At 40.0% G+C, this 24,727-nt stretch overlaps 1 protein-coding gene across 1 annotated transcript in view; it reads left to right on the top strand.

Moving 5' to 3' along the window:
* Positions 1 to 24,727, top strand: part of Stpg2 (sperm tail PG-rich repeat containing 2) — a 504,085-nt gene that overhangs the window by 5,636 nt on the left and 473,722 nt on the right. The window contains exons 2-5 of the mRNA XM_021158500.3: positions 748 to 860; positions 3,768 to 3,896; positions 7,355 to 7,519; positions 18,975 to 19,087. Coding sequence (XP_021014159.1) covers positions 748 to 860; positions 3,768 to 3,896; positions 7,355 to 7,519; positions 18,975 to 19,087 — 520 coding nt within the window. The remainder of the gene's footprint in view (positions 1 to 747; positions 861 to 3,767; positions 3,897 to 7,354; positions 7,520 to 18,974; positions 19,088 to 24,727) is intronic.

Genomic DNA, 24,727 nt, shown 5'->3' with positions numbered 1-24,727 from the left:
ACGTATATGTATCACACACACATATAATATTTGCTATTTAAGATCACAGAACAGTGGCCTTTGGTAGATAAAATGTTTTCTCAGCTAAATGTAGCTGTCACATGTGACTAGAAGAGGAAAAAGGCCAGAGAAGCAGCTCAGTGGCGAAGGTTCTTGCTGCATAGGCATCAGCATCTGAGTTTGTATCCCAGTGCCCACCTGCAGTCAACCACTGTTGTGTGGTTCTGTAATCTCAGTGCAGGGCTAGCTAGGCCAGGGCTGGGGATACACTGGCAAGCTAGTCTAATCACCATTTTGAAAGTTCTACGATCAGTGAGGCCCTGTCTCAAAGAATAAGTTGGAAAGGCATGGAAGAAGGTCCCTGATGACCTCTGGCTTCCATACACTTATCTACAAGTCAGCACATTTAGACACATGTATGTACACATATGGATAACAAATTCAAACACACACACACACACACACACACACACAGAGAGAGAGAGAGAGAGAGAGAGAGAGAGAGAGAGAGAGAGAGAGAGAGAGAGGAGAAATTTTGTTGTTTAGTAAGGTCACTCCTATAGGGTCTCATATTTAATAGACAATAATAAGAATTGTCATCTTAAATGAGAATTTTAAAAGTGTTATAACTTGTAAGAATAGATCTTAGTTCTGAAAATATAGTCTTAATTCTGAGACTATTTTCTCAGAAATCTCTCTGATGTACTGTTATGTGTCACTAGAGTGACTGAGTTGTTTTTTTTATAGGTTGCTATGCACCATTTCTTTCTCTGAGTTCCAAAACAAGTGCTTATGTTGTCTCCTCTGACGCTGGCCAAGCTGTTCCAGGTCCAGCACACTACAACGTATCACAAGCACAGGTGTGTTTACAATGTTATAAGTGGCTGAGTTAAAGACAACCATGTTTTCCTAACCAGATCCAGAGGCACACACGTATAACTCCAGCATTGAAAGTTCAAGGCTAACCTTGACTACACTGTACCACACATTTATAACCCCAATATTGCAAGTTTAAGACTAATCTTAGGCTAAAATACCAATAAAAATCAGACAAAATGCATATTTCTTGTCTCAATAATAAATAATAGAGTGCCATTTTCTGTATTTTATTTCCTCCCCCCATATCTTTCTCTTTTAAATCTTTATTTTCATAATTCAAACAATAGAATGTAAATGCACTTGCTGTTGACTTCCTGTGTGTTTTTCATGATTTTTGATGGTTGTATATGGTTGTGCCAGGGAGTGGCACTATTAGGAAGTGTGGCCTTATAGGAGTAGGTGTGTCACTGTGGGTGTGGGCTTTAAGATCCTCTTCCTAGCTGCCTAGAAGTCAGTCTTCTCTTAGAGGCCTGCAGATGAAGATGTAGAACTCTCAGCTCCTCTTGTACCATGCTTGCCTGGATGCTGCCATGTTCCCCACGTGATTATACTGGACTGAATCTCTGAACCTGTAAGCCAACCCCAATGTTGTCCTTATAAGAGTTGCCTTCATCACAGTGTCTGTTTACAGCAGTAAAGCCCTGACTAAGACATTATTCTGTATCTGCTATGTGCTATAAAACATGGTTGTATGTGTTTCAGTGGGTCCACAAGAGTAACAGAATGGGACTCTTGAATGAATTTTGGTGTCTGAAAATTGTACAAATGGTCACGATATGTAGGATATGTAGGTAGCAGTGGGGTGAGTATTTTTGTGCTATACTTTAAAGTCACAATGTTGCTGTGTCACATTTGTTTTCTGTTTTTGCATAACCTTGCAGGTCTATGACCAAAATAAAATGACCCTATTCATGATCAGAAATATGTATATTCTGAAGATACTGCACACAAACACATCAATGTTAAGCCACAAGCTTTCCCTTCTTGTTCTCTCCCATGATAATGCATTAATATCAATATCACAATATAAGATGTTTTATAAACTTGCTAACTTTCATAGTCTTTACAAATTCAAACACTTTAAAAATTATTCTCTTTAAAAATCCAAAGTCTCTGCAAAACCCTCAACTCTCTTTAAAAGTTCAGTGTCTCAACTGTGGTCTGCTGTAAAGTGAGAATCAGTTAAATATTTTTTTTCCAAGAGGGCAGAACAAGGGCACAGTCACAATATGCATAAAGCAAAGCCAAGGTCCAGCAGTGGAAATCTCAGCGGCAGACTTCTGGAATTCACTCTCACTAGTTTGGATTCCTCCTATGGGCCTGAGTTCTCTGGTTCCACCCTCTACAACCTACACAGCTTCTCCTAGACTCATGCTAGCTTTTCACCAAGGCTTGGCTGTCCTTGGTGTTCATCCCATGAGTCCAGTGTCTCCAAAATGTTGGGGTCTTCTGCTGCAAATGGGCTGCACTTTTACCAATACTGTATCCTGGGATTTCTTCAAGGTGCCAAGCCTCAACTCTTTGCATGACCCTTTTGATGCTGGGGCTTTCATTGCTAGTGAGACTGTACCTTCACCAATGGCTTCTTCTGGCCTCTGAGAGTGTCAAGCCTCAGCTAATCTCATGACTCTTTTATGACTTCAAATCCAGTACCATTTGGGAGACTTACACATGGCCAAATTTGACTGCCAGCAAGAAGTACAACTTTGGTCATCCTAGAACATGGCTTCTGTGTGTTGACCCTGAGTTCACCTCAGTGTTGCTGGTCTCTTTAATCACCACTAATTTCTCAGCTCCAGCTAACCAACATCAGTTCTCTTAGTAAAGCAAGAGGTTCACTGTAGTGGTGCTGGCCTCTTGTTAATCACAGCTGGCTCTTCAGCGTCAGCTGACAAAAACCACAGATTCTTAATTCAGAATGGCAAATGGCCCCAATAGAATCCTTAACTTACTCTCAAACTTCCTGCTGAAACTTCACAAGCCAGGCTTCCATCATCTGCATTTCTCTCAACACTTACCATCCAAATTCAGGCATAATAAACAGCTCACCAAGATTTGAACAGGCAATGAATTTTGTAGTCTAAAGTTCCAAAGTCTTTCCACAATCCTCCCCCAAACAATATGACCACGTTTGTCACAGCAATTAGCTCTCTGTGTGTGTCTTAGGGTTCCTGTTGCTGTGATCAAACAACATGACCCAAAGCAACTTAGGGGAAGAAAGGGTTTATTTGGCTTACATTGATTTACACATCACTGTTCATCTTGGAAGGACAGGAACTTGGAAGCAGGAGCTGATGCTGAGATCATTGAAGAGCACTGCTTACTGGCTGCTCCTTGTGGCTGCACATCCTGCTTTCTTATAGAAAACAGACAGGACCACTAGCCTGTTTCCCTCCCCAGAATGGGCTGGGCCCTCCCCAATCAATCACTAATTAAGAGAATACCCAGTTTTACCCACTGCCATTTAGGTAAAATTCTCTCTTTTCAGTGACTACAGCTTTTGTCAAGTTTAGGTAAAACTAGTCAGCATAGAAGGCCAAACTTGTTACTAAAATAGTCTGAAAATTCAGTTCGTAAGCATCCAGTTTTCCAATGATGTGTAGCAGAGTCCCTTTAACTCTACTTGGGACGTTTGGAAAATCCTGACTTTGATTCCCCCCCACCCCCTTTTTTGTACTCTCTTAGAATACTCTAAACGGTGGTAAATTTTGGTATGAGCTTAGAGTCAAAATGGATAATTATTATTTCAGTATCTTCTTAGAAGAACTTGGTGTCTCAACTTTCTCAAATTCCATTTCAAAACTACTTGTTCATAAAATTTTATATTTATAAAATAGGAATCATGAAGCACTTCTTGAATTACTAAATAATTTTTACCTCCAATTTAGTATAAAATAAAAGGAGGCCGTAGTCTGCAAAACCGAGAGAAGCGATTTAAGAAACTTATTTCGGATGGTCCAGGACCTGCGAGCTACAATTGGCCTTCTCTTGGGACATTATGTATCATAACCAGACAGGTACTGTAAGCTAAGGAACATCTGCAGTGTGTCACTTCTTCAGTAGCTTCTCATGACAGTTCTTTTAGATAAAATAAAAAAGAAATCCTAAGCAGTGTGTTTGATGTTGGAAATGTTAAAAGGCCTTACTATAAAGCTTGGTATAGTCTTACTATTCATATTGTGGTTATTTTATAATTAGATGAGCATTAAATACTTTTTATAGACTTTAGTTTTTAACTATATAAGCATTATACTTCATTTTATTCTTGTTTATTTTATGGTCCTGGGGACTCAGGGTCTTGTGTGTGCTAGATAGATGCCTAACCATTGAGCTGTGTCTATGGGTTCCTGTCTTCTTCTTGATTATTCTGTAAGGACAGTGTAAGCCCTGAGTAGGCAGCAGGAAGATTTAAAAGCCTGCTGATCTATGCTCTGACGTTTAGTGATTGTGTGTAAATACCTGTTAACACACAGTGACATCAGCATGCTTCCTGGGCTGCAGGGGTGGCCTGCTGTTGGAGAACATTTGCTGAGCCTCTGTGAGGTTCTGAATTCTAGCTCTAGAGCCACACAGAACAAAACATGATGCCTGAAGGAAGAAAGGCAGCAGTTTCTCTGGGAGACAGAGGCAGTTGCTGTTTAAAGACAACATTTGTAAAGTGGTAGATGAATGTTCGTGAATCGAGATGCTTTAGGGATTTATAGGACTGCTGCACTACAGAAGACCTAGAGGGTTAATGGAGGAGACTGATTTTGAGATGGGCCTTGAAGTGTAGGATTGGAATATGCATTCTAGGAATGGAGTGTAGTTATTTTCACCCCAAAGCCCTACACTATTGAAATAAATAGCATTATTTAATATGGATTTGGTCATCTTTTATAGACTAGAGTGGATATCTATGTCTATCTGTCTTTCTGTCTATCTATCTATCTATCTATCTATCTATCTATCTATCTATCTATCTATCTATCTATCTATCTGTTGATGTTTTGTCAGTTTCTCTGTGTAGTCCTACTGTCCTGGAACTTGCTCTATAAAGCAGGCAGGCCTTGAACTCACAGAGATCTACCTGTCGCCTCTCTGCCTCTGCCTCTCTGCCTCTGCCTTTGCCTCTCTGCCTCTGCCTCTCTGCCTCTGCCTCTGCCTCTGCCTCTGCCTCTGCCTCTGCCTCTGCCTCTGCCTCTGCCTCTGCCTCTGCCTCTGCCTCTGCCTCTGCCTCTGCCTCTGCCTCTGCCTCTCTGCCTCTGCCTCTGCCTCTGCCTCTGCCTCTCTCTGCGCCTCCCTGACTCTCTCTGACTCTCTGCCTCTCTGCCCCTCTGCCCCTCTGCCCCTCTGCCCCTCTGCCCCTCTGCCTCTCTGCCTCTCTGCCTCTCTGCCTCTCTGCCTCTCTGCCTCTCTGCCTCTCTGCCTCTCTGCCTCTCTCTGCCTCTCTCTTTGCCTCTCTCTCTGCCTCTCTCTCTCTCTGCCTCTCTCTCTCTCTCTGCCTCTCTCTCTCTCTCTGCCTCTCTCTCTCTCTGCCTCTCTCTCTCTGCCTCTCTCTCTGCCTCTCTGTCTCTCTCTGTCTCTCTCTCTACCTCTCTCTCTCTCTGCCTCTTTCTCTCTCTGCCCCCTCTCTCTCTCTGCCCCCTCTCTCTCTGCCCCCTATCTCTGCCCCCTCTCTCTGCCTCCCTCTCTCTCTCACTGCCCCCTTCTCTCTGCCCCTCTGCCTCTGCCCCTTCTGCCTCTGCCCCCTCTGCCTCTGCCCCCTCTAACATCTGCCCTCTCTGTCTCTGCCTCCTCTGCCTCTGTGGGATTTAAGGTATGTGCCATCACTTCCTGGCAAAACACAGTTTTTTTTTGTTTTTTGTTTTGCTTTCATTTTTCTAAAAGACTGATTATATTTTTAAATCTCAAGTATTTCATATAGCTCAAATTAATCCCATTTCAAACAGTTATCTTTAAAAGAGCATTTTATATTTTACAATTAAGGGCTTAGTTGAATTTTGTTAGTACAAAGAAAAGGTTGGTTTTATGTCATGTATTTAGACATCAGATATACTTCATGTGTAGGGTCAACATGAATGTTCTTTGACTCACTGTCAAACATTGTTGAATGAGCACGTGTGTCAGTTAACACAATGTTAGACATTCTTTATACATAGAAGGCAAATTACCTTTCCCCAAGAGTCACAGTTTTAACAGGGAGCAAACTGTAGGACAATATAGTTGATGGAATACTGTCTTAGAGCCATAATGACACATTCACCTGGACCCCAAAGTGAAGGATTCTTTGGAGGGGATAGAGAAACAATAGCCTTGGTCTGAAAGAAGAAGTCACATGGTGGTCAAAGGCGTTGTCGCTGTAGAAACCCCCTGAGTAACAACACCGCAGTGTGCATCAGCATGGTGTGCTCTGGGAGGATCTAAGGGAGAGCAACTCGGGTGGAAGCCGGAGGAAGGGAAGGCGAGGCTTTGCAAACCTCCCACGTGTCCTTTGTGAAAGTACTGAACTGAAGGAAAGCTGTTCAATGTATCCTTGTTTTAATTTTGTAATTATTTTCGTAAGTGCCACTGAAGCTACTTAATGCATATATCATCAGAAAAATACTTGTAGCAGTGGCAGCTTTTTAATAGCACAGCTGTGTATGGGCACATGTGTATTCACCATTGCATTTATTTGTCCAGAAAATGCTGGGACAAATATAATCCTACACTATATTTCTACACAACGAAATCCTTTAAATGTCAATGTTTTGTTTGATATATATTTATTTTGTCTAATACCTCCTGTTTTTATTTAAATTATAGAATATTTATCTACAGAAGTAAAACCTTTAAAAAAAAAGTCTAATCAATGCTTCTGACCTAATATTGTCAATTTTGCCATAGCTCTTTCAGAATTAAGGCAAACATTTTATTACTGTACTTACATTTAACAATGCCATATTTATAAATGAATTTGATACTTTTCTATTCATTTTAGCATTATCTTGGACATTTTCCTGCTCTTTAGTGTAGTTAGCACTTGTGTACAAGTCACAGGTAGTATACATACAAGTTATGAGTTTCAAGGAATGAAGTCTGTAAATGTTACTAAATGGACCAAAGGAAAGAACTAAAGATTGTTCTGCATAGTACACAGTCTCATGGTGTCTAATGCTGTTCAGGAATGTCTTGTTTTCATAGATTTATTTATTTTTAAAATCTGCATTCTTTGCTTTACTAAGCAAGAGAAATGGCTGACCAAGTTAGGAGTAAATCCTTAGTTCTCACAGTGACCTTAGTAGTATCTATATTTTCGTCTGCAAAGTGTGCTAAAACTGAATGCACTCCTTCAGCTTAGTTTTATAAGACCATTTTTGGGTTATATTATGTGTTCATTAAGTCAATATTTAATGATTGCCTTTAGTAAATTCAAATATTTTGTTCTTCTCTTTCTTCTTGTGTTTGAATAACATAAAATGTCTCCTCCCTCACAAACATTTTATGTTTTAAGAAAACTCCTAGAACTCCTGCAGTTTCCAGAAACATTGATATTCCTTCAATCCCCTCTTCCGGAAAGTCACATGGGTATCATCTCAATGACGACGACACTATTATGAGACGCACCCCACCTCCTAGTGACAACACAATAGGTCCAGCGTACTACAATCCTCAGTTTGTAAGTATGACACATTTGATGACAGCAGCTGGAAGAAGACTGCTTACGGTTGTATATGCGTCATGTATGCATCAGTAACTATAAGTCACAATTAGAACACTGATTTTCATTGGCTGCATACTGAGGAACTTTCTCTCATGTATGTACACTATTGATTTATATATGCCATTGTATTTAGGATCAATTACATTAAAAAAAACCATCTGGTTTGTGGATATTTGCATATTGATGAGTTTGGGGGGTTATTGGATACTTTAAATTGTTAACAATTTTAAAATTATTGTAACTTAAAACTGCTGTTTTATAAAACTGTTGTCAAACACGGTGCAGTAATAAGGATGGGCACTAGTGTAGCCATCATCTAAATAATAACACATGCTACAGTTTTGGCAAGAGGTCTCAATGGATTACATAAAGAGAAATTAACATGTCTATTTATCACATACACATGTTTGGTGTATGGCGCAAAGCTCCAACAACCTTTGTTACCTCTCTCGGTTTTTATACTGTCTCTAAAATATTACTCATACAACTCTCAGATAGAACCATTACAACAAGATAATTGATTACATCATTTTCTAAATATGTGTACATAGTAAGTTTAGGGCAATAATTCATGCCATAAATCGATACTTAAGGAATAACAAAAAGAGTTGTTTACATGTCTTTACATTAAGACTAATATCTGACTAAACATTCATTATCTGTTACTGCCCCCCATAAGTTCATTATAAGTTTAAAGCAATAATTTTTATGTTACACGTTAGCACAGTTTTGTCAAGATACAAATCACCTGTCTTGTGTCTTATTATTTTGAACTTTTAAATAGATAAACTAGTGAATATTTTAGTTTTTGTCCTTGCACCTAATAAATTGCCCATTCCCAGTTTCTGACCTTTAGTTACTAGATAATGGCCTCACATCTAACCTAGGAGGAATATTCTTCTTGATTATACATTTGTTCCAAGCTTGTTTTCTTTTTGTAGTGCAATTAGCCCATGACACATAAAGGCTTACAGAACTCTATTTTAGCTATTATTCTATAGAGGTCTTGTATAAATTTAGGATTACTACAATCATTAGAAATTATGAGATCATCAGTTTGTCTACACAGCATTACTACAGGAGACTACATCTTCATGCTGAGCTGCAGAAAATCTGCCCAATAGGGTGGTCTAATGCCCAGGAATTACTAGGCTGTGTAATAGTGACAGGAGAGGCATCTCAGCAGCAAGAAGCAATTCTGGGATGAAGTCTCTAAGGACCTTGTAGTCTTAGAGCTCACCCATCCCAGGCCATGCAAAATGGTGGGCCATCTCCAGAGAAGTCACAAGTATGCTTTAGCCTTTCCTAGATGGCTTTGACAGCAAAGTAATGGTGCTACCTTATAATTTTATCTATGAACTTGAATTTTTGGATAGGTGCTTCAAAACTAAGTAGTTGCTCTAGTTCTTGTCAGACTCTCACTAGAGAGTTCTTTCTTCAGCTGCTGGTTATATCACCTACTAATGATACTTGAATATTTTAGTGTTGTATTCATCAAATGTTGGTTTTCTGACTTCATCATCTCAATGATGCCTGTTTTTATTGGTGCTTTAAAAATATTTAAAAAGAGAATTGTAGCTTCATTCTCATCTATGTATTTATGTCAGACCCATGCATTTCTGTTTTTCTTAAAATATTCTATTATTTTCACTACTTATTTTTAAAGCTCAATGTATTTCAGATTTTATTTTTGGAGTCCCTGTAAGCTGTTACTCATGTCCTTTTGACATGTGATATCATCTTGCTTGCCACTCCCCACCCAGGGAGGCATTACCAATTTTCTTATAAGACCCCACATGTGTTTCTAGGGATGACTACTTAGTATTGACGAACCAATCTGGGTTCTTCCCTGGGGAAGACTAGTCTGTCTGTCTGTCTGTCTGTCTGTCTGTCTCTCTCTCTCTCTCTCAAGTTGTTGATTGCCTGTACCACTTCATCTGGCTTGGGGCCCTGTGAGATTTCCCTCCCTCATCCGTTCTGGGATGTCAACTGGTGTTACAATTGTTCAGTTCTTGTTTAGGAAGCTGTGCTGTCAAGATTTTGTGGTTACAACTTTTCTGTCTTCAAGAGAAAGCACAGTCTCACACCTGATCTCCTTGTTCTCTGGGCTCTGCCATCTTCCATCTCCTCAGTGATCTTCCCTGAGCTCATGGATGAAAGATTTTTTTTTTTTTTTTTTGTTAACACATCAATCGAGGATCGGCATTTCATGGTCTATTGTTTTCTTTTTCTTTTTTTCCATTTGGAACAGTTGCGGCTTTCTGTAATGATTTTCTTCTGCTCTATAAAGAAGCTTATTACATGAGCTACCCTTACATGTGGGTGCTAGGTTAAGTGTGTAGAATGAGAGTTGAGAATTATGCTAATTTAGGAATGTGGTGGTAGTAGGGTTCCTCTAGGATGGATGGCCTCCTTAGCCATATGTGGTTGGTTCAGTTTCTGGTACCAGGCATAATTTTACTCCCATTAAGTGGCCAGTGCAATCCAGTCCACTATGATATGGGGGTGGGGATCTGAGTTTTTGTTAATGGTCCATTGGACTGTCTGGATTTGGATGAGGGTCAGTGCAGTAGTTCCACAGGAAAACAAAAGTAGAAAGAAGACAGAGTGTCTGTCTTCAGAGTGGGAAGGCCTGGGTCTTTCTAGTTAGTACCAGGGGTTGCTCACAGTGTTTGCTTAATCTGGAGTTCCATGTGGGTGTGAGTGTGTTACTAGCTGTGGTGTGCACCAGCTGGGCATCCCACCTCCCCGCCAGGGTGTGTGAACTCGACAGACCAAATGCTGGATGCTAGACTTCATTCTACCCTATGCCGTCAGGTGCTGGGCTAGCAGGAAGTGCCGATACACCGCTCAGGGGGTGGGAGAATGCAGCCTAGGACATAGGTTTACACATGAATTAAAGCCTCTTTCTCAGTATTCAGGAATATTCAGTGAATATTGAATTGATAAAATCATTTTTTTTAATTTTAATATTCAGTCGCAATTGAATTGTGATTGTTTTTGAAATCTGCATCTTGAGTTTGAGACTGGGTACGAAGCCTGTGAGCAGAAGGTACCATTTCTTCCTGCTTCTTCAGGAAACAGATTCTGACCCTGCTGTGTAAATCATACTGTAGCAATGCTCAATCAAATCAGGTCCAAATTTCTGATTACTCTGTGCAGTGCCTTTTCTGCCTTTTGGGGATAATATTGTGTTTGAAATCAGTGTCCAGATGGGAATACCATGAAGCATTAGCATAATAACATAATAGAGGGGTAACTATTATGGAATTTTCTAATGAATGAGTCATGTCTACTGAACTATATTGTAAAGCTTAAATATAGAATTGTTTTATAACACTAGCCAACAATTGTTATATATCAGCTATGTTCATCTGCAGAGAAATTATGAATATAATTTATTTAGAATAACATTTTGAAAGATCAAATACAGCCTCTCTCTTTTCTAATAGCAGCTAGAAATGTATTTCTAGATTGTGATTTGACAAGGAGGTTGGAACTGAAGTTACGATGCTGACCTGTGAGCTGCTGCAGAGCAGCCCATTAGTGCTTGCACTGATGTGCCTCGAGACTTCTAATTTCTCACAAGTCTATTTCCATATTTAATTATGAAAAGATGAGGGGTAAAAGTTACACAGTCCCACCTCCATTCATTTAATTGTCAGTCAGAATGGCAGTTAGTAATTCTTTCTCATATTTTATTACAGCGTTCACTTAAAGTGTTACAGCTCCATGCTGAGTTTGCTTCAATTAAGTCATATTTTATTTGTTAATAACTCTCCATAGTGACAGTGACCTTGAAGTTGGCATTGGAAACAGTTCTTAACATAAAAGCTCATGCGACTAAGAATTAAATGTGCATCAATTTATCCTTTGTTTTCTGTTTTTTAAGCCTATGAAATTAAATTTGAGATTGAACATTTATCCAAGTACTCTAGAAGTTAATAACCAAGTAGTTGTGAGTTCATGTGGTTTAAATAAAGTGCCATTTATTCTTACAGCAAAATGATTTTACTAACCCTCAGTTTTGTGCATATCTGTGTGTTTATTCTTACGCATGTGTATTTATGCATATATAAGGGATTTTGAATTGGTCAGAGGTTGAGCCATAAAAATTTGAGACTGGGTGTTATTGTATAGCCGTGGTTGGCTTGTGATTTAACTATGCAGATCAGGTTAACTTCAAATCCACAGAGACCTGCCTATTTTTGCATCTCATGTGCTGGGGTTAAAGGTATGGACTTATATTCTTTTTAAGGTTAAAGAATATGATGTAAAAGCTTTATTTTCACAAATCTATAGATTAGAGTAAATATAACAGATATATTACTATGTATAATACATAACATAAGATATTCAATATGACTGCATGGTTGGATTATTATTGGGGCATGTCTATACAATTGTGAGATTCTGCTTTACTTTTAATTATAAACAAAATACATCATAAGTGGGAAATGTTGATTTTTCTACCATCAGAACTGCCCCCTGCCTTGGATGCAGATCATCACATGTCCAGTGTATCCAATTCTAGGGTTTTCAGGAGTCACATTAGCTCTCAGAACAACTGTCACAGTATGGGATGCTTGTGTTTAAGTAAATCTTTTTTAATTACCTCCAAGGGATGATGCTAAGGAAAGATACATCAAGTTATATCCTCTAGGTGAAAGTTACCCTCACATGTATGGAGTTTGCCATTATTCACAAGCGTCTTGAAACATCTCCTTTAATAGACTAGGATTAATGACTTAATCCTAATGAATAGACTTTCAAATAAAATCTCCAATATTTAGTTAAAACAGTAGCCATTAGTTTGTGAAAATACAGCTACAGTAAGTCATCTTGAAGAATTTGGAAAGTAATTCAAGCGATCTTATTTGTTTTAAAGCCTTTAGATACCTTTTCTTATTTCCTTTTACGTTAGGTTTTTTTATTTTCTTTTTTGATATACTTAGGAGATTCACAGACCCCCTCACCCCCTACACCCTCCCCAACCGTTCCCCCCACAGACACCCCTCCTCCTCACACAGTCACAACTTGGAAGACAACTCTTTCACATTTTATACATAGACTTTTCTTCTTCCTTTCATTTTTTATTGCTTATTTTAATTATTTACATTTCAAGTGTTATTCCCCTTCCCAGATTCCCCTCCCCAAACCCTCATCCCCCTCCCATGAGGGTGCATGATAAGAAGCTGAGATTCCTTGTCATATATCAGTTGGAACCCCTACTTGTAATGACAACAGTAACAATCTATCTTCCTTTGATGTACGTCTTATGGGATTGCTGTACTCATTCCTCACTGTGTCAAGGATGACCATGAAGGGGAAGACATTGAGATTATGCACAGCTAAAAACTTTTCAGAGGAAATGGACAAATCACTTTTATTCATAGGACATCACATTTTCTAAGCTTTATCAAATGCCAGGAACAAAAATGAACAACAGTAGTCAGTACTGTTTGTCCGTCTGCCATCGGGGTTCTGTCTGTATCTTGGTAGACGGCCCCAAGCCTTCTTTCGACGTCCCTTTTTCAGATGTTTCTTGAAGTCTTTGGGGCTCTCTTATGTGCTTCCCATATGAGCCTGTTGGCACTGACTACAGCCGCCGCTCCAGCAGGTACTGTAGCCCTTGCCAAAGGACTGCTGCTCTGCTGACCAGTGGGATGATCTAGAACAGTACTTTTTTTTGGGGGGGGGGTAATTATACTTTACTAGAAGGAACTCTACAATAACACTTTTTTTTTCTATCAATGCTTTATTTTACGACGGGGTCTCAGTATGTTGTCCTGACTGGCCAGGAACTCTCGGTGTAGTCTTAGCTGTTATTTTACTCATAAGGATTCACTTACCTCTGGCTCCTGAATTCTGGGATTAAAGGCATGCCCCGCCATGTTTGAACATTATTTTTGTCAGTGTTAGAAAAAAGTTCATTTTTTATTCTAAGGTTTTGAGTACTTAATACAGTAATATTATATTCACATACTTCCCACCCTACGCTCCCCCTCTTCTAACTTTTCTGGGTCTGCTTCACTTCTTCCCTCTCACATTCAGGACATGTTCTTTGTTGTTGACACACACGCACACGCACACGTACACACATACCCTCCTTCCCTTCTGAATCCATTTAGTGTTGCTCTTGCATCTTTAGATCTGACGACTTGGGTCTGGATATCTATCAGAGAGCTTGTCCCTGGAGAAAACAGGTTCCTCCTCTCTCAGCTGGCTTTGATTGCCTGTAGCTCTTCATCTAGAGGTAGGACCTTGTGAACTTCCCTTGTTCACAGTGGTATGTCAGTGCCTGTTGTCATTATACAGATCTTGTGTGGGAAGCTGCATTGTTCAGATTTTGTCCTGTCTGGAAGGCACTGTTTGGTAGCAGGTATTCTGGTTCCTGACTCTTTACCATCTTTCTGCCCCTTCTTTTTGAATTTTCCTTGAGCCTTGGCTATAGGGGTGTATGGGGGCCATACTCCCCACAATCATTTATTCTCTGCATGTACAGTTTAGGATCTCTGTATTCTCCCGTTTGCTGCAAAACAACATTCTGATAAGGGGTAACAGCTATACTTCCTTGTGGGTATAAGGGAAAGCATTTGTAATATAGTTAGTGATGATGATGACGATGATGATGATTTTGGAAAGTGGCACTACAAAGGCCTCTTCTAAGATCTATGATTTTTCCAGCCAAGGGTAGTGAACTAGGTACAGTACCCAGCATGGATTAATTCTCTCCTATTGATTGGGCCTTAAGGCCCATTAGTTGGATGTTGGTCACTCCCAAGATAAAAGTGCGATGCTGCACCATTGGGGATATCTCTCTGGGCTGGCCGTTGCTGTGGTTTTGTCTTAGGCTTTAGGGCTTGTAGGACTTTTCTCCATTGACTGCTAGCATAGCACATTCTGATACTATGAGAGCTAGTCCTCAGGAGGAGGCTTTCAGGCCAGGTCCACCTTGATAATAAAACAAGGGTTTTCCCTGGGGCAAGGTATAGGCATCAAGACACCAAAGAATGCAAATCCAGTCAACAGAAAATAGTATTTGGCATTGCTGTTGCTTTGATTTTTAAGATTTTCTTGGTCACTGGGTCATCAGGATCAGCTGATTCTCAGAGTTAGTTTTGATATTCACCTTCCAAGTAGTTTGCCCCTTTAGATGGGAAATATACCCAAACATAATTGAATCTTTTCCATCCCACTGAATAAAAACAGTTCAAAGATGGTCGTGGCACCAAAAGCTCAACTCCACACGGTTGTCCGATCACCTGGAAACCTGGAGTGCATAGCGAGCCTGTAGGCAGTTTCCTGGGTTGGTGAGTGTCTGAGGCAACTCAGTTGGCAACCTCTTCCAGGTGGCTCTGCCAGTATCTCAGGGCTGCAGTTAGCAGTACAACCCTGTTTCTTCTAAGCCGTTTGTCTCACCTCTGTCTTTTCTAGGCAGCACAGCTTGTTTGAGAATGTTTCTCAGTGATCCTTTCTGCTGATGCTTGCCTTGGGGAAGGAGGGACCCAGTGAGTCTGTTCAGTTTCAGTAACTTCCCAAAGCTGTTGAATTGTTTACTTCTTGAGCTTTAATGAGCTTCCCTGCAGAATGGGATGTCAGAGCATCCCACTGTTTTCTTGCCTTTTCACATCCTGTGTTTTTACAAGCTTCCTCCTGCTGTTTTAACTCCTTTAGCATACTGTGTCTTAACATGCTTTTCTCCAAGATGAAAGGTTTTAATCTCAGAGGAAACTGCCACACCACAGCTGGTAACTCCATTTTCCCATATTCAGCTCTTGTGTCCAGATGCAGCTACTGGCTTCTTTCTGGATTTTGTTACAGCACCCCAAAGTCTTTGAATATTGCCCCCTCTCTGGAAATCACTAACTATTCATCACCAGAGATACACCATCATCTCCAGCTTCTGTCTTTCTGAAATGTTAACAGAATTCAGCTGCAGGTCTTTTCACATGCAGTGGCTGCCTGTTCCGGAGGTCCCTTACAATGTCTTGCCTGTGTCTATTTTATACAACTCTTGGAGTTTATCTAGGTGAAGCACAATAGATGGGAGTTTGAACTGAAATTGTGCTTTTATTGTACTAACACTTCTATTTGTTGTACTGGTGTTGTTTGGAATGATAATTGAGAATTTATTACATTGTGTTTAAATAGAAGTTCACCTAGAACACTTGATGCACTCTTTTATGTAGTTATACTATATGTTGTAGTGATTTTACTTAATATGTAGTAATGGCTTCAACAATTCAAGAGTGTTTAAAAATTTTAGGGACTGGAGAAGTGGATCAGTGGTTAAGAGCACTGGTTGTTCTTCAAGGGGACCCATGTTTAATTCCCAGGACCCACCTGGCAGCTCACAATCATCTGCGACTCTAGTTCCAGCTCCATGTGATCCAGTGTTCGTCTGGCTCCTTAGATATGGTACACAGACATGCATGCAGGCAAAACTCCATATACATATTACAAACACCTGCATATTCTACAAAGTCAGCGTTTCTGATGAACTAACAATAAGTAATCAAGAGTTTATTTTCTAACCTCAGTTAAGACAGGTTTTCTGAAAAACCTTCAGTGATTTATTTTTTTTATAGAATTTATTTATAAGTATCTTAAATAAAAATTTGCTATTTTATATATTTGCTTGGGTCACAGGGCATGCAAATAATGAGGAAAGGACAACTGAAGTCAGAAATAAACCAAAAGGGGCTTTATTTACTGCAGGGGAAAATGCTTCTAACTGGTTAGGGTCACAGTCAGGCTTGGGGCTGGCACAATGACCTTGAAAGTTCCCTTTGGCAGCATAAACCCAGGAGTAGAGATGTTCAGGGGATAATAAAAAAGGAATTCGTAAGCTGAGGGTCAGTCCTCCAGTCCAGGGTGTGGTGGGTAATAGGATGTTGATGTGGGCTCAAGGTTATCCTAAGGCAGAGGCACATGCAGGCCAGGGTGGTCTTACTGCATTGGAATAGAATAGGACTTGAGGACATGCAGAAAGATAGGGGGTGGCAGAACAATGCATGAGATTACCCTGGGCTCTTCAATATGGAATGTTTTGCCTGCTTGTATGTATGTGCACCACATGAGTGCAGTACTCATTGAAGCCAAAAGAAGGCATTGGAACCCCAGGAACTGAAGTCACAAATGGTTGTGAGCTGCTGTGTGGGAAGTGAAGCCAGGTCCTCTGCAGGAGCAGCAAGAGCACTGGACCACTGAGCCATCTTTCCAGGCTTTGATTTTATAGAGAGGACTGTATCATGAGGGAAGGGCATCCCAAAGATTCTTACTTACTGCATTATATGTTCTTCTTTGAGTTGTTAATGAAACCAGTGCTTTAACTCTGTGGTTCATGCTTAAGTTTGACATCCATTCTTATCAATGTCAGAGGAAAATCCTTGGTTGACTTTTTCCTGATATAAATAGTTTCTTTTGTATGAAAAGAATGATCTTGTCTGAAGGGACTCTAGCCAGCCTGCTCATGGCAAATATGGCTCTGTCAGGCTTTGCCCTTCTCCCCCATTCCCTCCATGTTGCTAAAAAAACATTGGATTACATTCCTAAATTTAGCCACAAAGGTCTGTTCCTTCATTTGGTCACTTTCTCCTCCAGGGGCTGACTACTAAGGTCCACCTATTAAAATATTGAAGTCCAGCTATCCAGAGCCCTCTGAAGCTCACCTAATTAACATGCCCAATTAGAATTAAACACCTCATCCCAATGCAGGAGCAGGGCTCTCCTTTGGATCTTTATAAACTGCCATTTTCCCATCTGCCACTTCTGTCCCCTCTCTATCCAGAGCCAGTCCTTTGTCCCTCCTTCTTCTGGGACAAATGCCCCTGCCTTCTCTCCCTTGTTCCCTTCCCCTTCTTCCTCATCCTCTATCTCCTGACTTTGTCTCTTATTCCCTGCCCTCTGTCCCTCTAGGGCAAATAAATCTCCTTTGTGTTGAGAACTTGGTCTTGCGTATCGTGAGCCTATAATGATCCTTATATTTTCTTCATATATTAGCTGTAGCATGAACTGGATAGTATTTAATTTGTTTTTAACCACTTGTTGCTCTTAGAAAAGTTTCCATGAATTTTGTTTTTAAATATCATGTAATTTGCCGCAGACCCGCTGGGTCCCTGTGTCTGCGTGGAATGGGTCTCTCGACTCGGGTGGGCAAAGCATGGATGAATGACAAACAGATGCACACAGGAGAGGTTGTGTGTAGAATCTGAATGTAATTTTACAACTCGAGCATCAGACTTTCTATACAGAAGACAATAAGGAAGTTGGGTGACATACCCGCAAGGCACAAAATGAGGTAACTGGATGCTTAATGACTCTTACACAGAATAGAGGAATGAAAACTCAAAGACTGGCAGGAACTGGGCAATAAAATAACTGAGACAAAGTCAGCACTATCTAAGGTCAGCTATAGTCTTAGAAGCCAGGTGTGAGAACTTTTCACTCCTAGGGCAAGGGCTTTCACACCCAAGTCATGGATCTAACTAGGGAGTTCTGTTCTAGCTAACCATCTCATGAATAATGCAATACTCTAAAACCACAGCCCAATCTGCTTCCTAAACCATTGTAAATTCCTGTAAATAGGTGTAACTCAGCTATAATTCTAAGCATCTATTCTGGTTTTCCCTACGGTCAGAAACTTCTTTCTTCCTAGGTGATGGTAGATTCCTGTGAAGGGCAGTGACCTAACTTTTACTCAAAGAGATAGTGTAATACCAGGGGCAGTACTGAATTCCAAGCCCAAGGTCTTGCTAAGGACGAACTAGGACTGTTGGAACACTGGCGGACGGCTTTAGCTATGTCAGAATTCAATCTTAAAAAGCACTTATGATAGGAAAATACTGAAAGAGAGCACGTGGATCCATACACTAGACTAACTTGGGAATGGAGAATTAAGAGAACGCCAGACCCCAGGAGGAGAGCTTCCTTGAAACTCTTTTTGCCTCATGAGAAGCTTTTAGGCATCCCTGCCTGACAAACTGACTCAACCGGAGCGCCGTGGCAGTAATTATTGCCTCAGATCTGTTGGTGTTGTTTGTATTATTTTGGTCTGTTTAATTAACACCTTTTAAATAGATTTTTAAAAATTTTTGTATATAATACATTTAGCCTGTTTCTAAGTGAAGCTGTTCTTTATTGCCCTAGAGGCATTAAATTACCTAGTGTAGTACCAAGAGGAAACTGCTCACACTGGTTCAGTATAGACTAACTTTAGAGGCAATTCTCTGAGAATCTGGCTGATGTGGGAGGTAGAAGGACAGAATCCAGCTTAGAGAGCCCTCCCTGACTTTACTGGTGCAACTCTATTGACTGAGGATTTTTGTATTTAAGCCTCAGCCAAATGTAATCTTTCCCAGTTTGCCTCATGTCATTTTTTTCTTATTTTTTCCTTCTTTCTTTTTAGGATTATCCTAAAGCATCTTTGAAATATAAAGGCGTAAATTTTGGCAATAGTACAGGAAGACAAGAATTTCTCAAGTATTCAGGTCCTGGTCCTGGACAGTACGATATCATCCAGTAAGTAATGACAAACCCCAACTGGGAACTGTGGTACACACTATACTTCCTGCACTTGGGAGGCAGGAGGATTGCTGCAGGTTCAAAACCAGCCTGGTCTGCATAGTGGTTCTCAGGTCCTCCAGGATTATGTAGTGCAGCCTCGGGACAGAGTGGGTGCAAAAGACTCTTAAGCATCATTCATATTGCACTGGGTCACCTGAGGCTATTCCATTAAGAAAGGAAAATTAGTATGAAAACTCCAACTAGTATTATATTTTGAAATAATCCAATTCAAGAATCAGAGAAGACAACATGTTTAAGATCATGTGACCTTTTAAATGCCAGAACTAGACTTTTACTGAGACCTGTTTGAGTACAGAACTCATGTGCCTAATAACTAAGATGTGCTATGCTTAATTAAAAAAATAGATGAAAGATTTCTGTAGTATCCTAAAGAAGGTGGGTCAGAATTTGTGTCTTACCTTTGGCTTATGTCTCTATTCTTCTGACTCCATAACTAAGTGAGAACTAGATAACTATTTGGAGTTAGTGAGACAACAATGACATTCTTTGGTATAAGAATGGCTTGGAACAAGAGCTAATACATAATTACCACCCAGAATTAGCTTTGTTAGGAAAAAGGGTTAAGGGGCTGAGATCAGGCCTGAGATGAGAAAGCATTTGGAAGATCATAGTACATTATGTTAAATCTGTTGTTAACAGGGCATTCAAGAAAAAGAGATGCTTTTTTATTATTATTATTTTTTACACTTCATATTTTATTACCCTCCCCCCATCCACCCTCTGACTGTTTCACATCCCATTCCTCCACTCCACCCACCTGTCTCCACATGTCTGACCTCTGTACTCCCTGGGGCCTCCAGTCTCCTGAGGGTTAGGTACATCATCTCTGAATGAACACAGACCTAGAAGTCCTCTACTGTATGTGTGTTGGGGGCTTCATATCAGCTGGTGTATGCTGCCTGTTTGGAGGTCCAATGTTTGAGAAATCTCAGGGGCCCAGTTTAATTGAGACTGCTGGTCCTCCTACAGGATTGTCCTTCTCCTCAGCTTCTTTTAGCCTTCCTTAATTCAACAACAGGGGTAAGCTGCTTCTGTCTATTGGTTGGGTACAAATAGGGTCTTTCAGAGGACAGTCAAGATTGGTCCCTTTTTGTGAGCACTCCATAGCCTCAGTAATAGTGTCAGGCCTTGGGACCTCCCCTTGAGCTGCATCCCACTTTGGGCCTGTCGATGGATCTTCTTTTCCTCAGGCTCCTCTCCATTTCCATCCCTGCAGTGCTTTCAGACAGGAACAATTATGGGTCAGAGTTGTGACTGTTGGATGGCAACCCCATCCCTCACTTGATGTCCTGTCTTCCTGTGGGAGGTGGGCTCTAAAAGTTCCCTCTCCCTACTGTCAGGCATTTAATCGAAGGTCTCTCCCTTTGAGTCTTGGGAGTCTCTTACCTTCCAGGTCTCTGGTACATTCTGGATCCCCCCCCCCCCCAACCTCCTACTCCCAAGGTTGCCTGTTTCCATTCTTTCTGCTGGCCCTCAGGACTTCAGTCCTTTTCCTTCACCCAATACCAGATCAGGTTCCCCTGTCCCCCCCGACCACCCAACCCTCATTCCCCGCCCCTCTGTCCACTTTACCTCCCAGGTCCCTCCTTGCTCCCTCCCCACTTTTGATACCTCTCTTCACTTTCTCAAGTAGGACTGAGGCATCCTCACTTGGGCACTTCAGCTTGTTGATCTTTTTGAGTTCTGTATCTTGGGTATTCTGTACTGTTTTTTTTTTTCTTCTCTTTTTTTGCTAATATCAACTTATTAGTGAGTACATATCATGCATGTCCTTTTGGGTCTGAGTTACCTCACTCAGGAGGAAATTTTCTAGTTCTATCCATTTGCCTGCAAAACTCAGGATTGCCTGCAAAACTCAGGATGTCCTTGTTCTTAATTGCTGAGTAGTATTCCATTGTTTAAATGAACCACATTTTCTGTATCCATTCTTCTGTCATGGGACATCTGGGTTGTTTCCAGCTTCTGGGTATCACAAATAAGGCCCCTATGAACATAGTGGAACACATGCCCCTGTGGCATGGTGGGGCATCTTTTGGGTATATTCCTAAGAGTGATATAGCTGGGTCTTCAGGTAGATCTATTTCCAATTTTCGGAGGAACCTCCAGATTGATTTCTAGAGTGGTTGTACCAGTTTGCAATTCCACCAGCAATGGAGGAGTGTTCGTTCTTCTTTCTCTACATCCCCTCCAACATATGTTGTCACCTGAGGTTTTGATCTTAGCCATTATGATTGGTGTAAAGTGGAATCTCAGGGTCCTTTTGGTTTGCATCTCTCTGATCACTAAGGACTTTGATCATTTCTTTCTTTTTTTCTTTTTAAATTTTTTTTTTCAAGACACGTTTTCTCTGTATAGTCCTGGCTGTCCTGGAACTCACTTTGTAGACCAGGCTGGCCTTGAACTCAGAAATCCGCCTGCCTCTGCCTCCGAGTGCTGGGATTAAAGGTGTGTGCCACCACACCCAGCTTGATCATTTCTGTAGGTGCTTCTCAGCCATACGAGACTCCTCAGTTGTGAATTCTCAGTTTAGTTCTATACCCCATTTTTTTGATTGGGTTGTTTGTTTGTTTGTTTGTTTTGAGAGATCAGGAATTCAAGGCCGATTTCTTGAATTCTTTATCTATTTTGCATATTAGCACTCTATTGGATGTGGGGTTAGTGAAGATTTTTTCCCCCAATCTGTAGGTTGCCTATTTGCCTTATTGACTATGTCCTTTGCCTTACAGAAGCTTTCCAGTTTCATGAGGTCCCATTTATCAATTCTTGATCTTAGAGCATGAGCCATTGGAGTTCTGTTTAGGAAATTTCTCCCTGTGCCAATGAGTTCAAGGCTCTTTCCCACTTTCTCTTCTATTAGATTCAGTGTATCTGGTTTTATGTTGAGGTCCTTGATCCACTTGGACTTGAGCTTTGTACAAGGTGACAAATATGGGTCTATTTTCATTCTTCTGCATTCAGACAGCCAGTTAGAAACCACCATTTATTGAAGATGTTTTCTTTTCCCAAATGTATATTTTGGCATCTTTGTCAAAGATCAAGTGTCTATAAGTGTGTGGTTTTATTTCTGGGTCTTCAATTCTATTCCATTGATCAATGCATCTGTCTCTGTACAAATACCATGCAGTTTTGTTTTTTTTTTTTTTTAATCACTATTGCTCTGTAGTAAAGCTTGAGGTCAAGGATAGTGATTCCCCAGCTGTTCTTTTATTGTTAAGAATTCTTTTTGCTCTTCTGCTTTTTTTTTTTCCTTTTCTAGATGAATTTGAGAGTTGCTCTTTCCATGTCTTTGAAGAATTATGTTGGGATTTTGATGGGGAGTGCAATGAATCTATAGATTGCCTTTGGTTGGATGGCCATTTTTACTATGTTAATTCTGACAATCCATGAGCACGGGAAAGTGCTCTGTTTTCTAAGATCTTCTTGGATTTCATTCTTGAGAGACTTGAAGTCATTGTCATACAGGCCTTTCACGTGTTTGGTTAGTTACTCCAAGATATTTTATTCTATTTGTGGCTATTGGGAAGGGAGTTGTTTCCCTTATTTCTTTCTCAGCCTGTTTATCATTTGTATAAAGGAAGGCTACCAGCCGGCCACTTTGCTGAAGTTATTTATCATCTGTGCAAGTTGTCTGGTAGAATTTTTGGGGTCGCTTATATATACTATCATCTCATCTGCAAATAGTGATACCTTTATTTCTTCTTTGCCAGTTTGTATCCCCTTGATCTCTTTTTGTTGTCTTATTGTTCTAGCGAGCACTTTGAGTACTATATTGAATAGATATGGGAGAGTAGTCATCCTTGCCTCTGATTTTAGTGGGATTGCTTCAAGTATCTCTCCATTTAATTTGATATTGGCTGTTCGTTTTCTGGGTATTGCTTTTATTATGTTTATGTATCGGCCTTGAATTCCTGATCTTTCCAATACTTTTAACATGAAAGGGGTATTGTATTTTGTCAAATGCTTTTTCTGCATCTAAGGAGATGAACATGTGATTTTATTCTTTGAGTTTGTTTATATAGTGATTATGTTAATTAATTTCAAATGTTGAACCAACCTTGCATCCCTGGGATGAAGCCTACTTGATAATTTGAATGATGATTTTGATGTGTTCTTGAATGGGGTTTGCAAGAATTTTATTGAGTATTTTTGAATTGATATTCATAAACAGGATTGGTTTGAAGTTCTCTTTTTTTTCGTTGGGTCTTTGTGTGGTTTAGGTATGAAATTGTAGCTTCATAGAATTAATTAGGTAGTGTTCCTTCTGTTTGTATTTTATGGAATAGTTTGAGGAATTTTGGTATTAGGTCTTTTTTGAAGGTCTAGTTGAATTCTGCACTAAATCTATCTGGCCCTGGGCTCTTTTTGGTTGGGAGGTTTTTAATGACCTTTTCTACTTTCTTATGGGATATGGGCCTGTTTAGAGAGTTTACCAGCTCTTGATTTTACTTTGGTATGTGGTATCTGTCTAGAAAACCATCCATTTCATCTAGATTTTCCAGTTTTGTTAAGCATAGGCTTTTGTAGTAGGCACTGATGATTTTTTTAATTTCCTTTGCTTCTGTTGTTATGCCCCCCTTTCCATTTCTGATTTTGTTAATTTGGATACTGCCTTTGGGCCCTCTAGTTTGGCTAGGGGTTTATCTATCTTGTTGATCCTCTCAAAGAACCTGCTTTTGGTTTTATTGTTGTTCTCTTTGTTTCTATTTGGTTGATTTCAGCCCCGAGTTTGACTATTTCCTTCATTCTACTCTTTTTTTTTTTTTTTTGTGTGTGTGTGTGTTTGCTTCTTTTTGTTCTAGAGCTCTCACTTGTGCTGTTAAGTTGATAGTATAAGATCTCTCTAGTTTGTTTATCATTGTTTCTGTTGCTATTGAGGACTAGCCTTAATCTGTAGTGAAGTGATAGGAGGCATGGGATTATTTCAATCTTCTTATATCTGTTGAGGTCTGATTTGTAACTGATTATGTGGTCAATTTTGGAGAAGGTACCATGAGGTGCTGAGAAGAAGGTATATTGTTTTGATTTAGGATGAAATGTTCTATAGATATCTGTTAGATCCATTTGGTCCATAACTTCTGTTAGTTTCACTGTGTCTCTGTTTAGTTTGTGTTTCCCTGATCTGTCCATTGATGAGAGTGGGGTGTTGAAGTCCCTCACAATTACTGTGTGAGGTGCAATTTGTGCTTTTAGCTTTAGTAAAGTTTCTTTTATGAATGTAGGTGTCCTTGCATTTGGAACATACATGTTCAGAATTGAGAGTTCTTCTTGGTAGATTTTTTTCCTTTGACAAGTATGAAGTGTCCTTCCTTATCTTTTTTGATGACTTTTGGTTGAAAGTCGATTGTATCCACTATTAGAATGGCTACTCCTGCTTGTTTCTTGGGACCATTTGCTTGGAAAATTTATTTCCAGCCCTTTATTCTGAGGTAGTGTTTTTCTTTGTAACTGAGGTGCATTTCCTGTATGTATCAAAATGCTGGGTCCTGTTTACATATCTAGTCTGTTAATCTATGTCTTTTTTGGGGTATGAGTCCATTGATATTAAGAGATATTAAGGAATAGTAATTGTTACTC

Source organism: Mus caroli, unplaced genomic scaffold (assembly GCF_978045245.1).
Source record: "Mus caroli unplaced genomic scaffold, Mus_caroli_1 scaffold_3, whole genome shotgun sequence".
NCBI classification, from domain to species: Eukaryota; Metazoa; Chordata; class Mammalia; order Rodentia; family Muridae; genus Mus; species Mus caroli.
The sequence above is the reverse complement of the archived record's forward strand: the minus strand, read 5'-3'. Positions and strand labels throughout refer to the sequence as shown.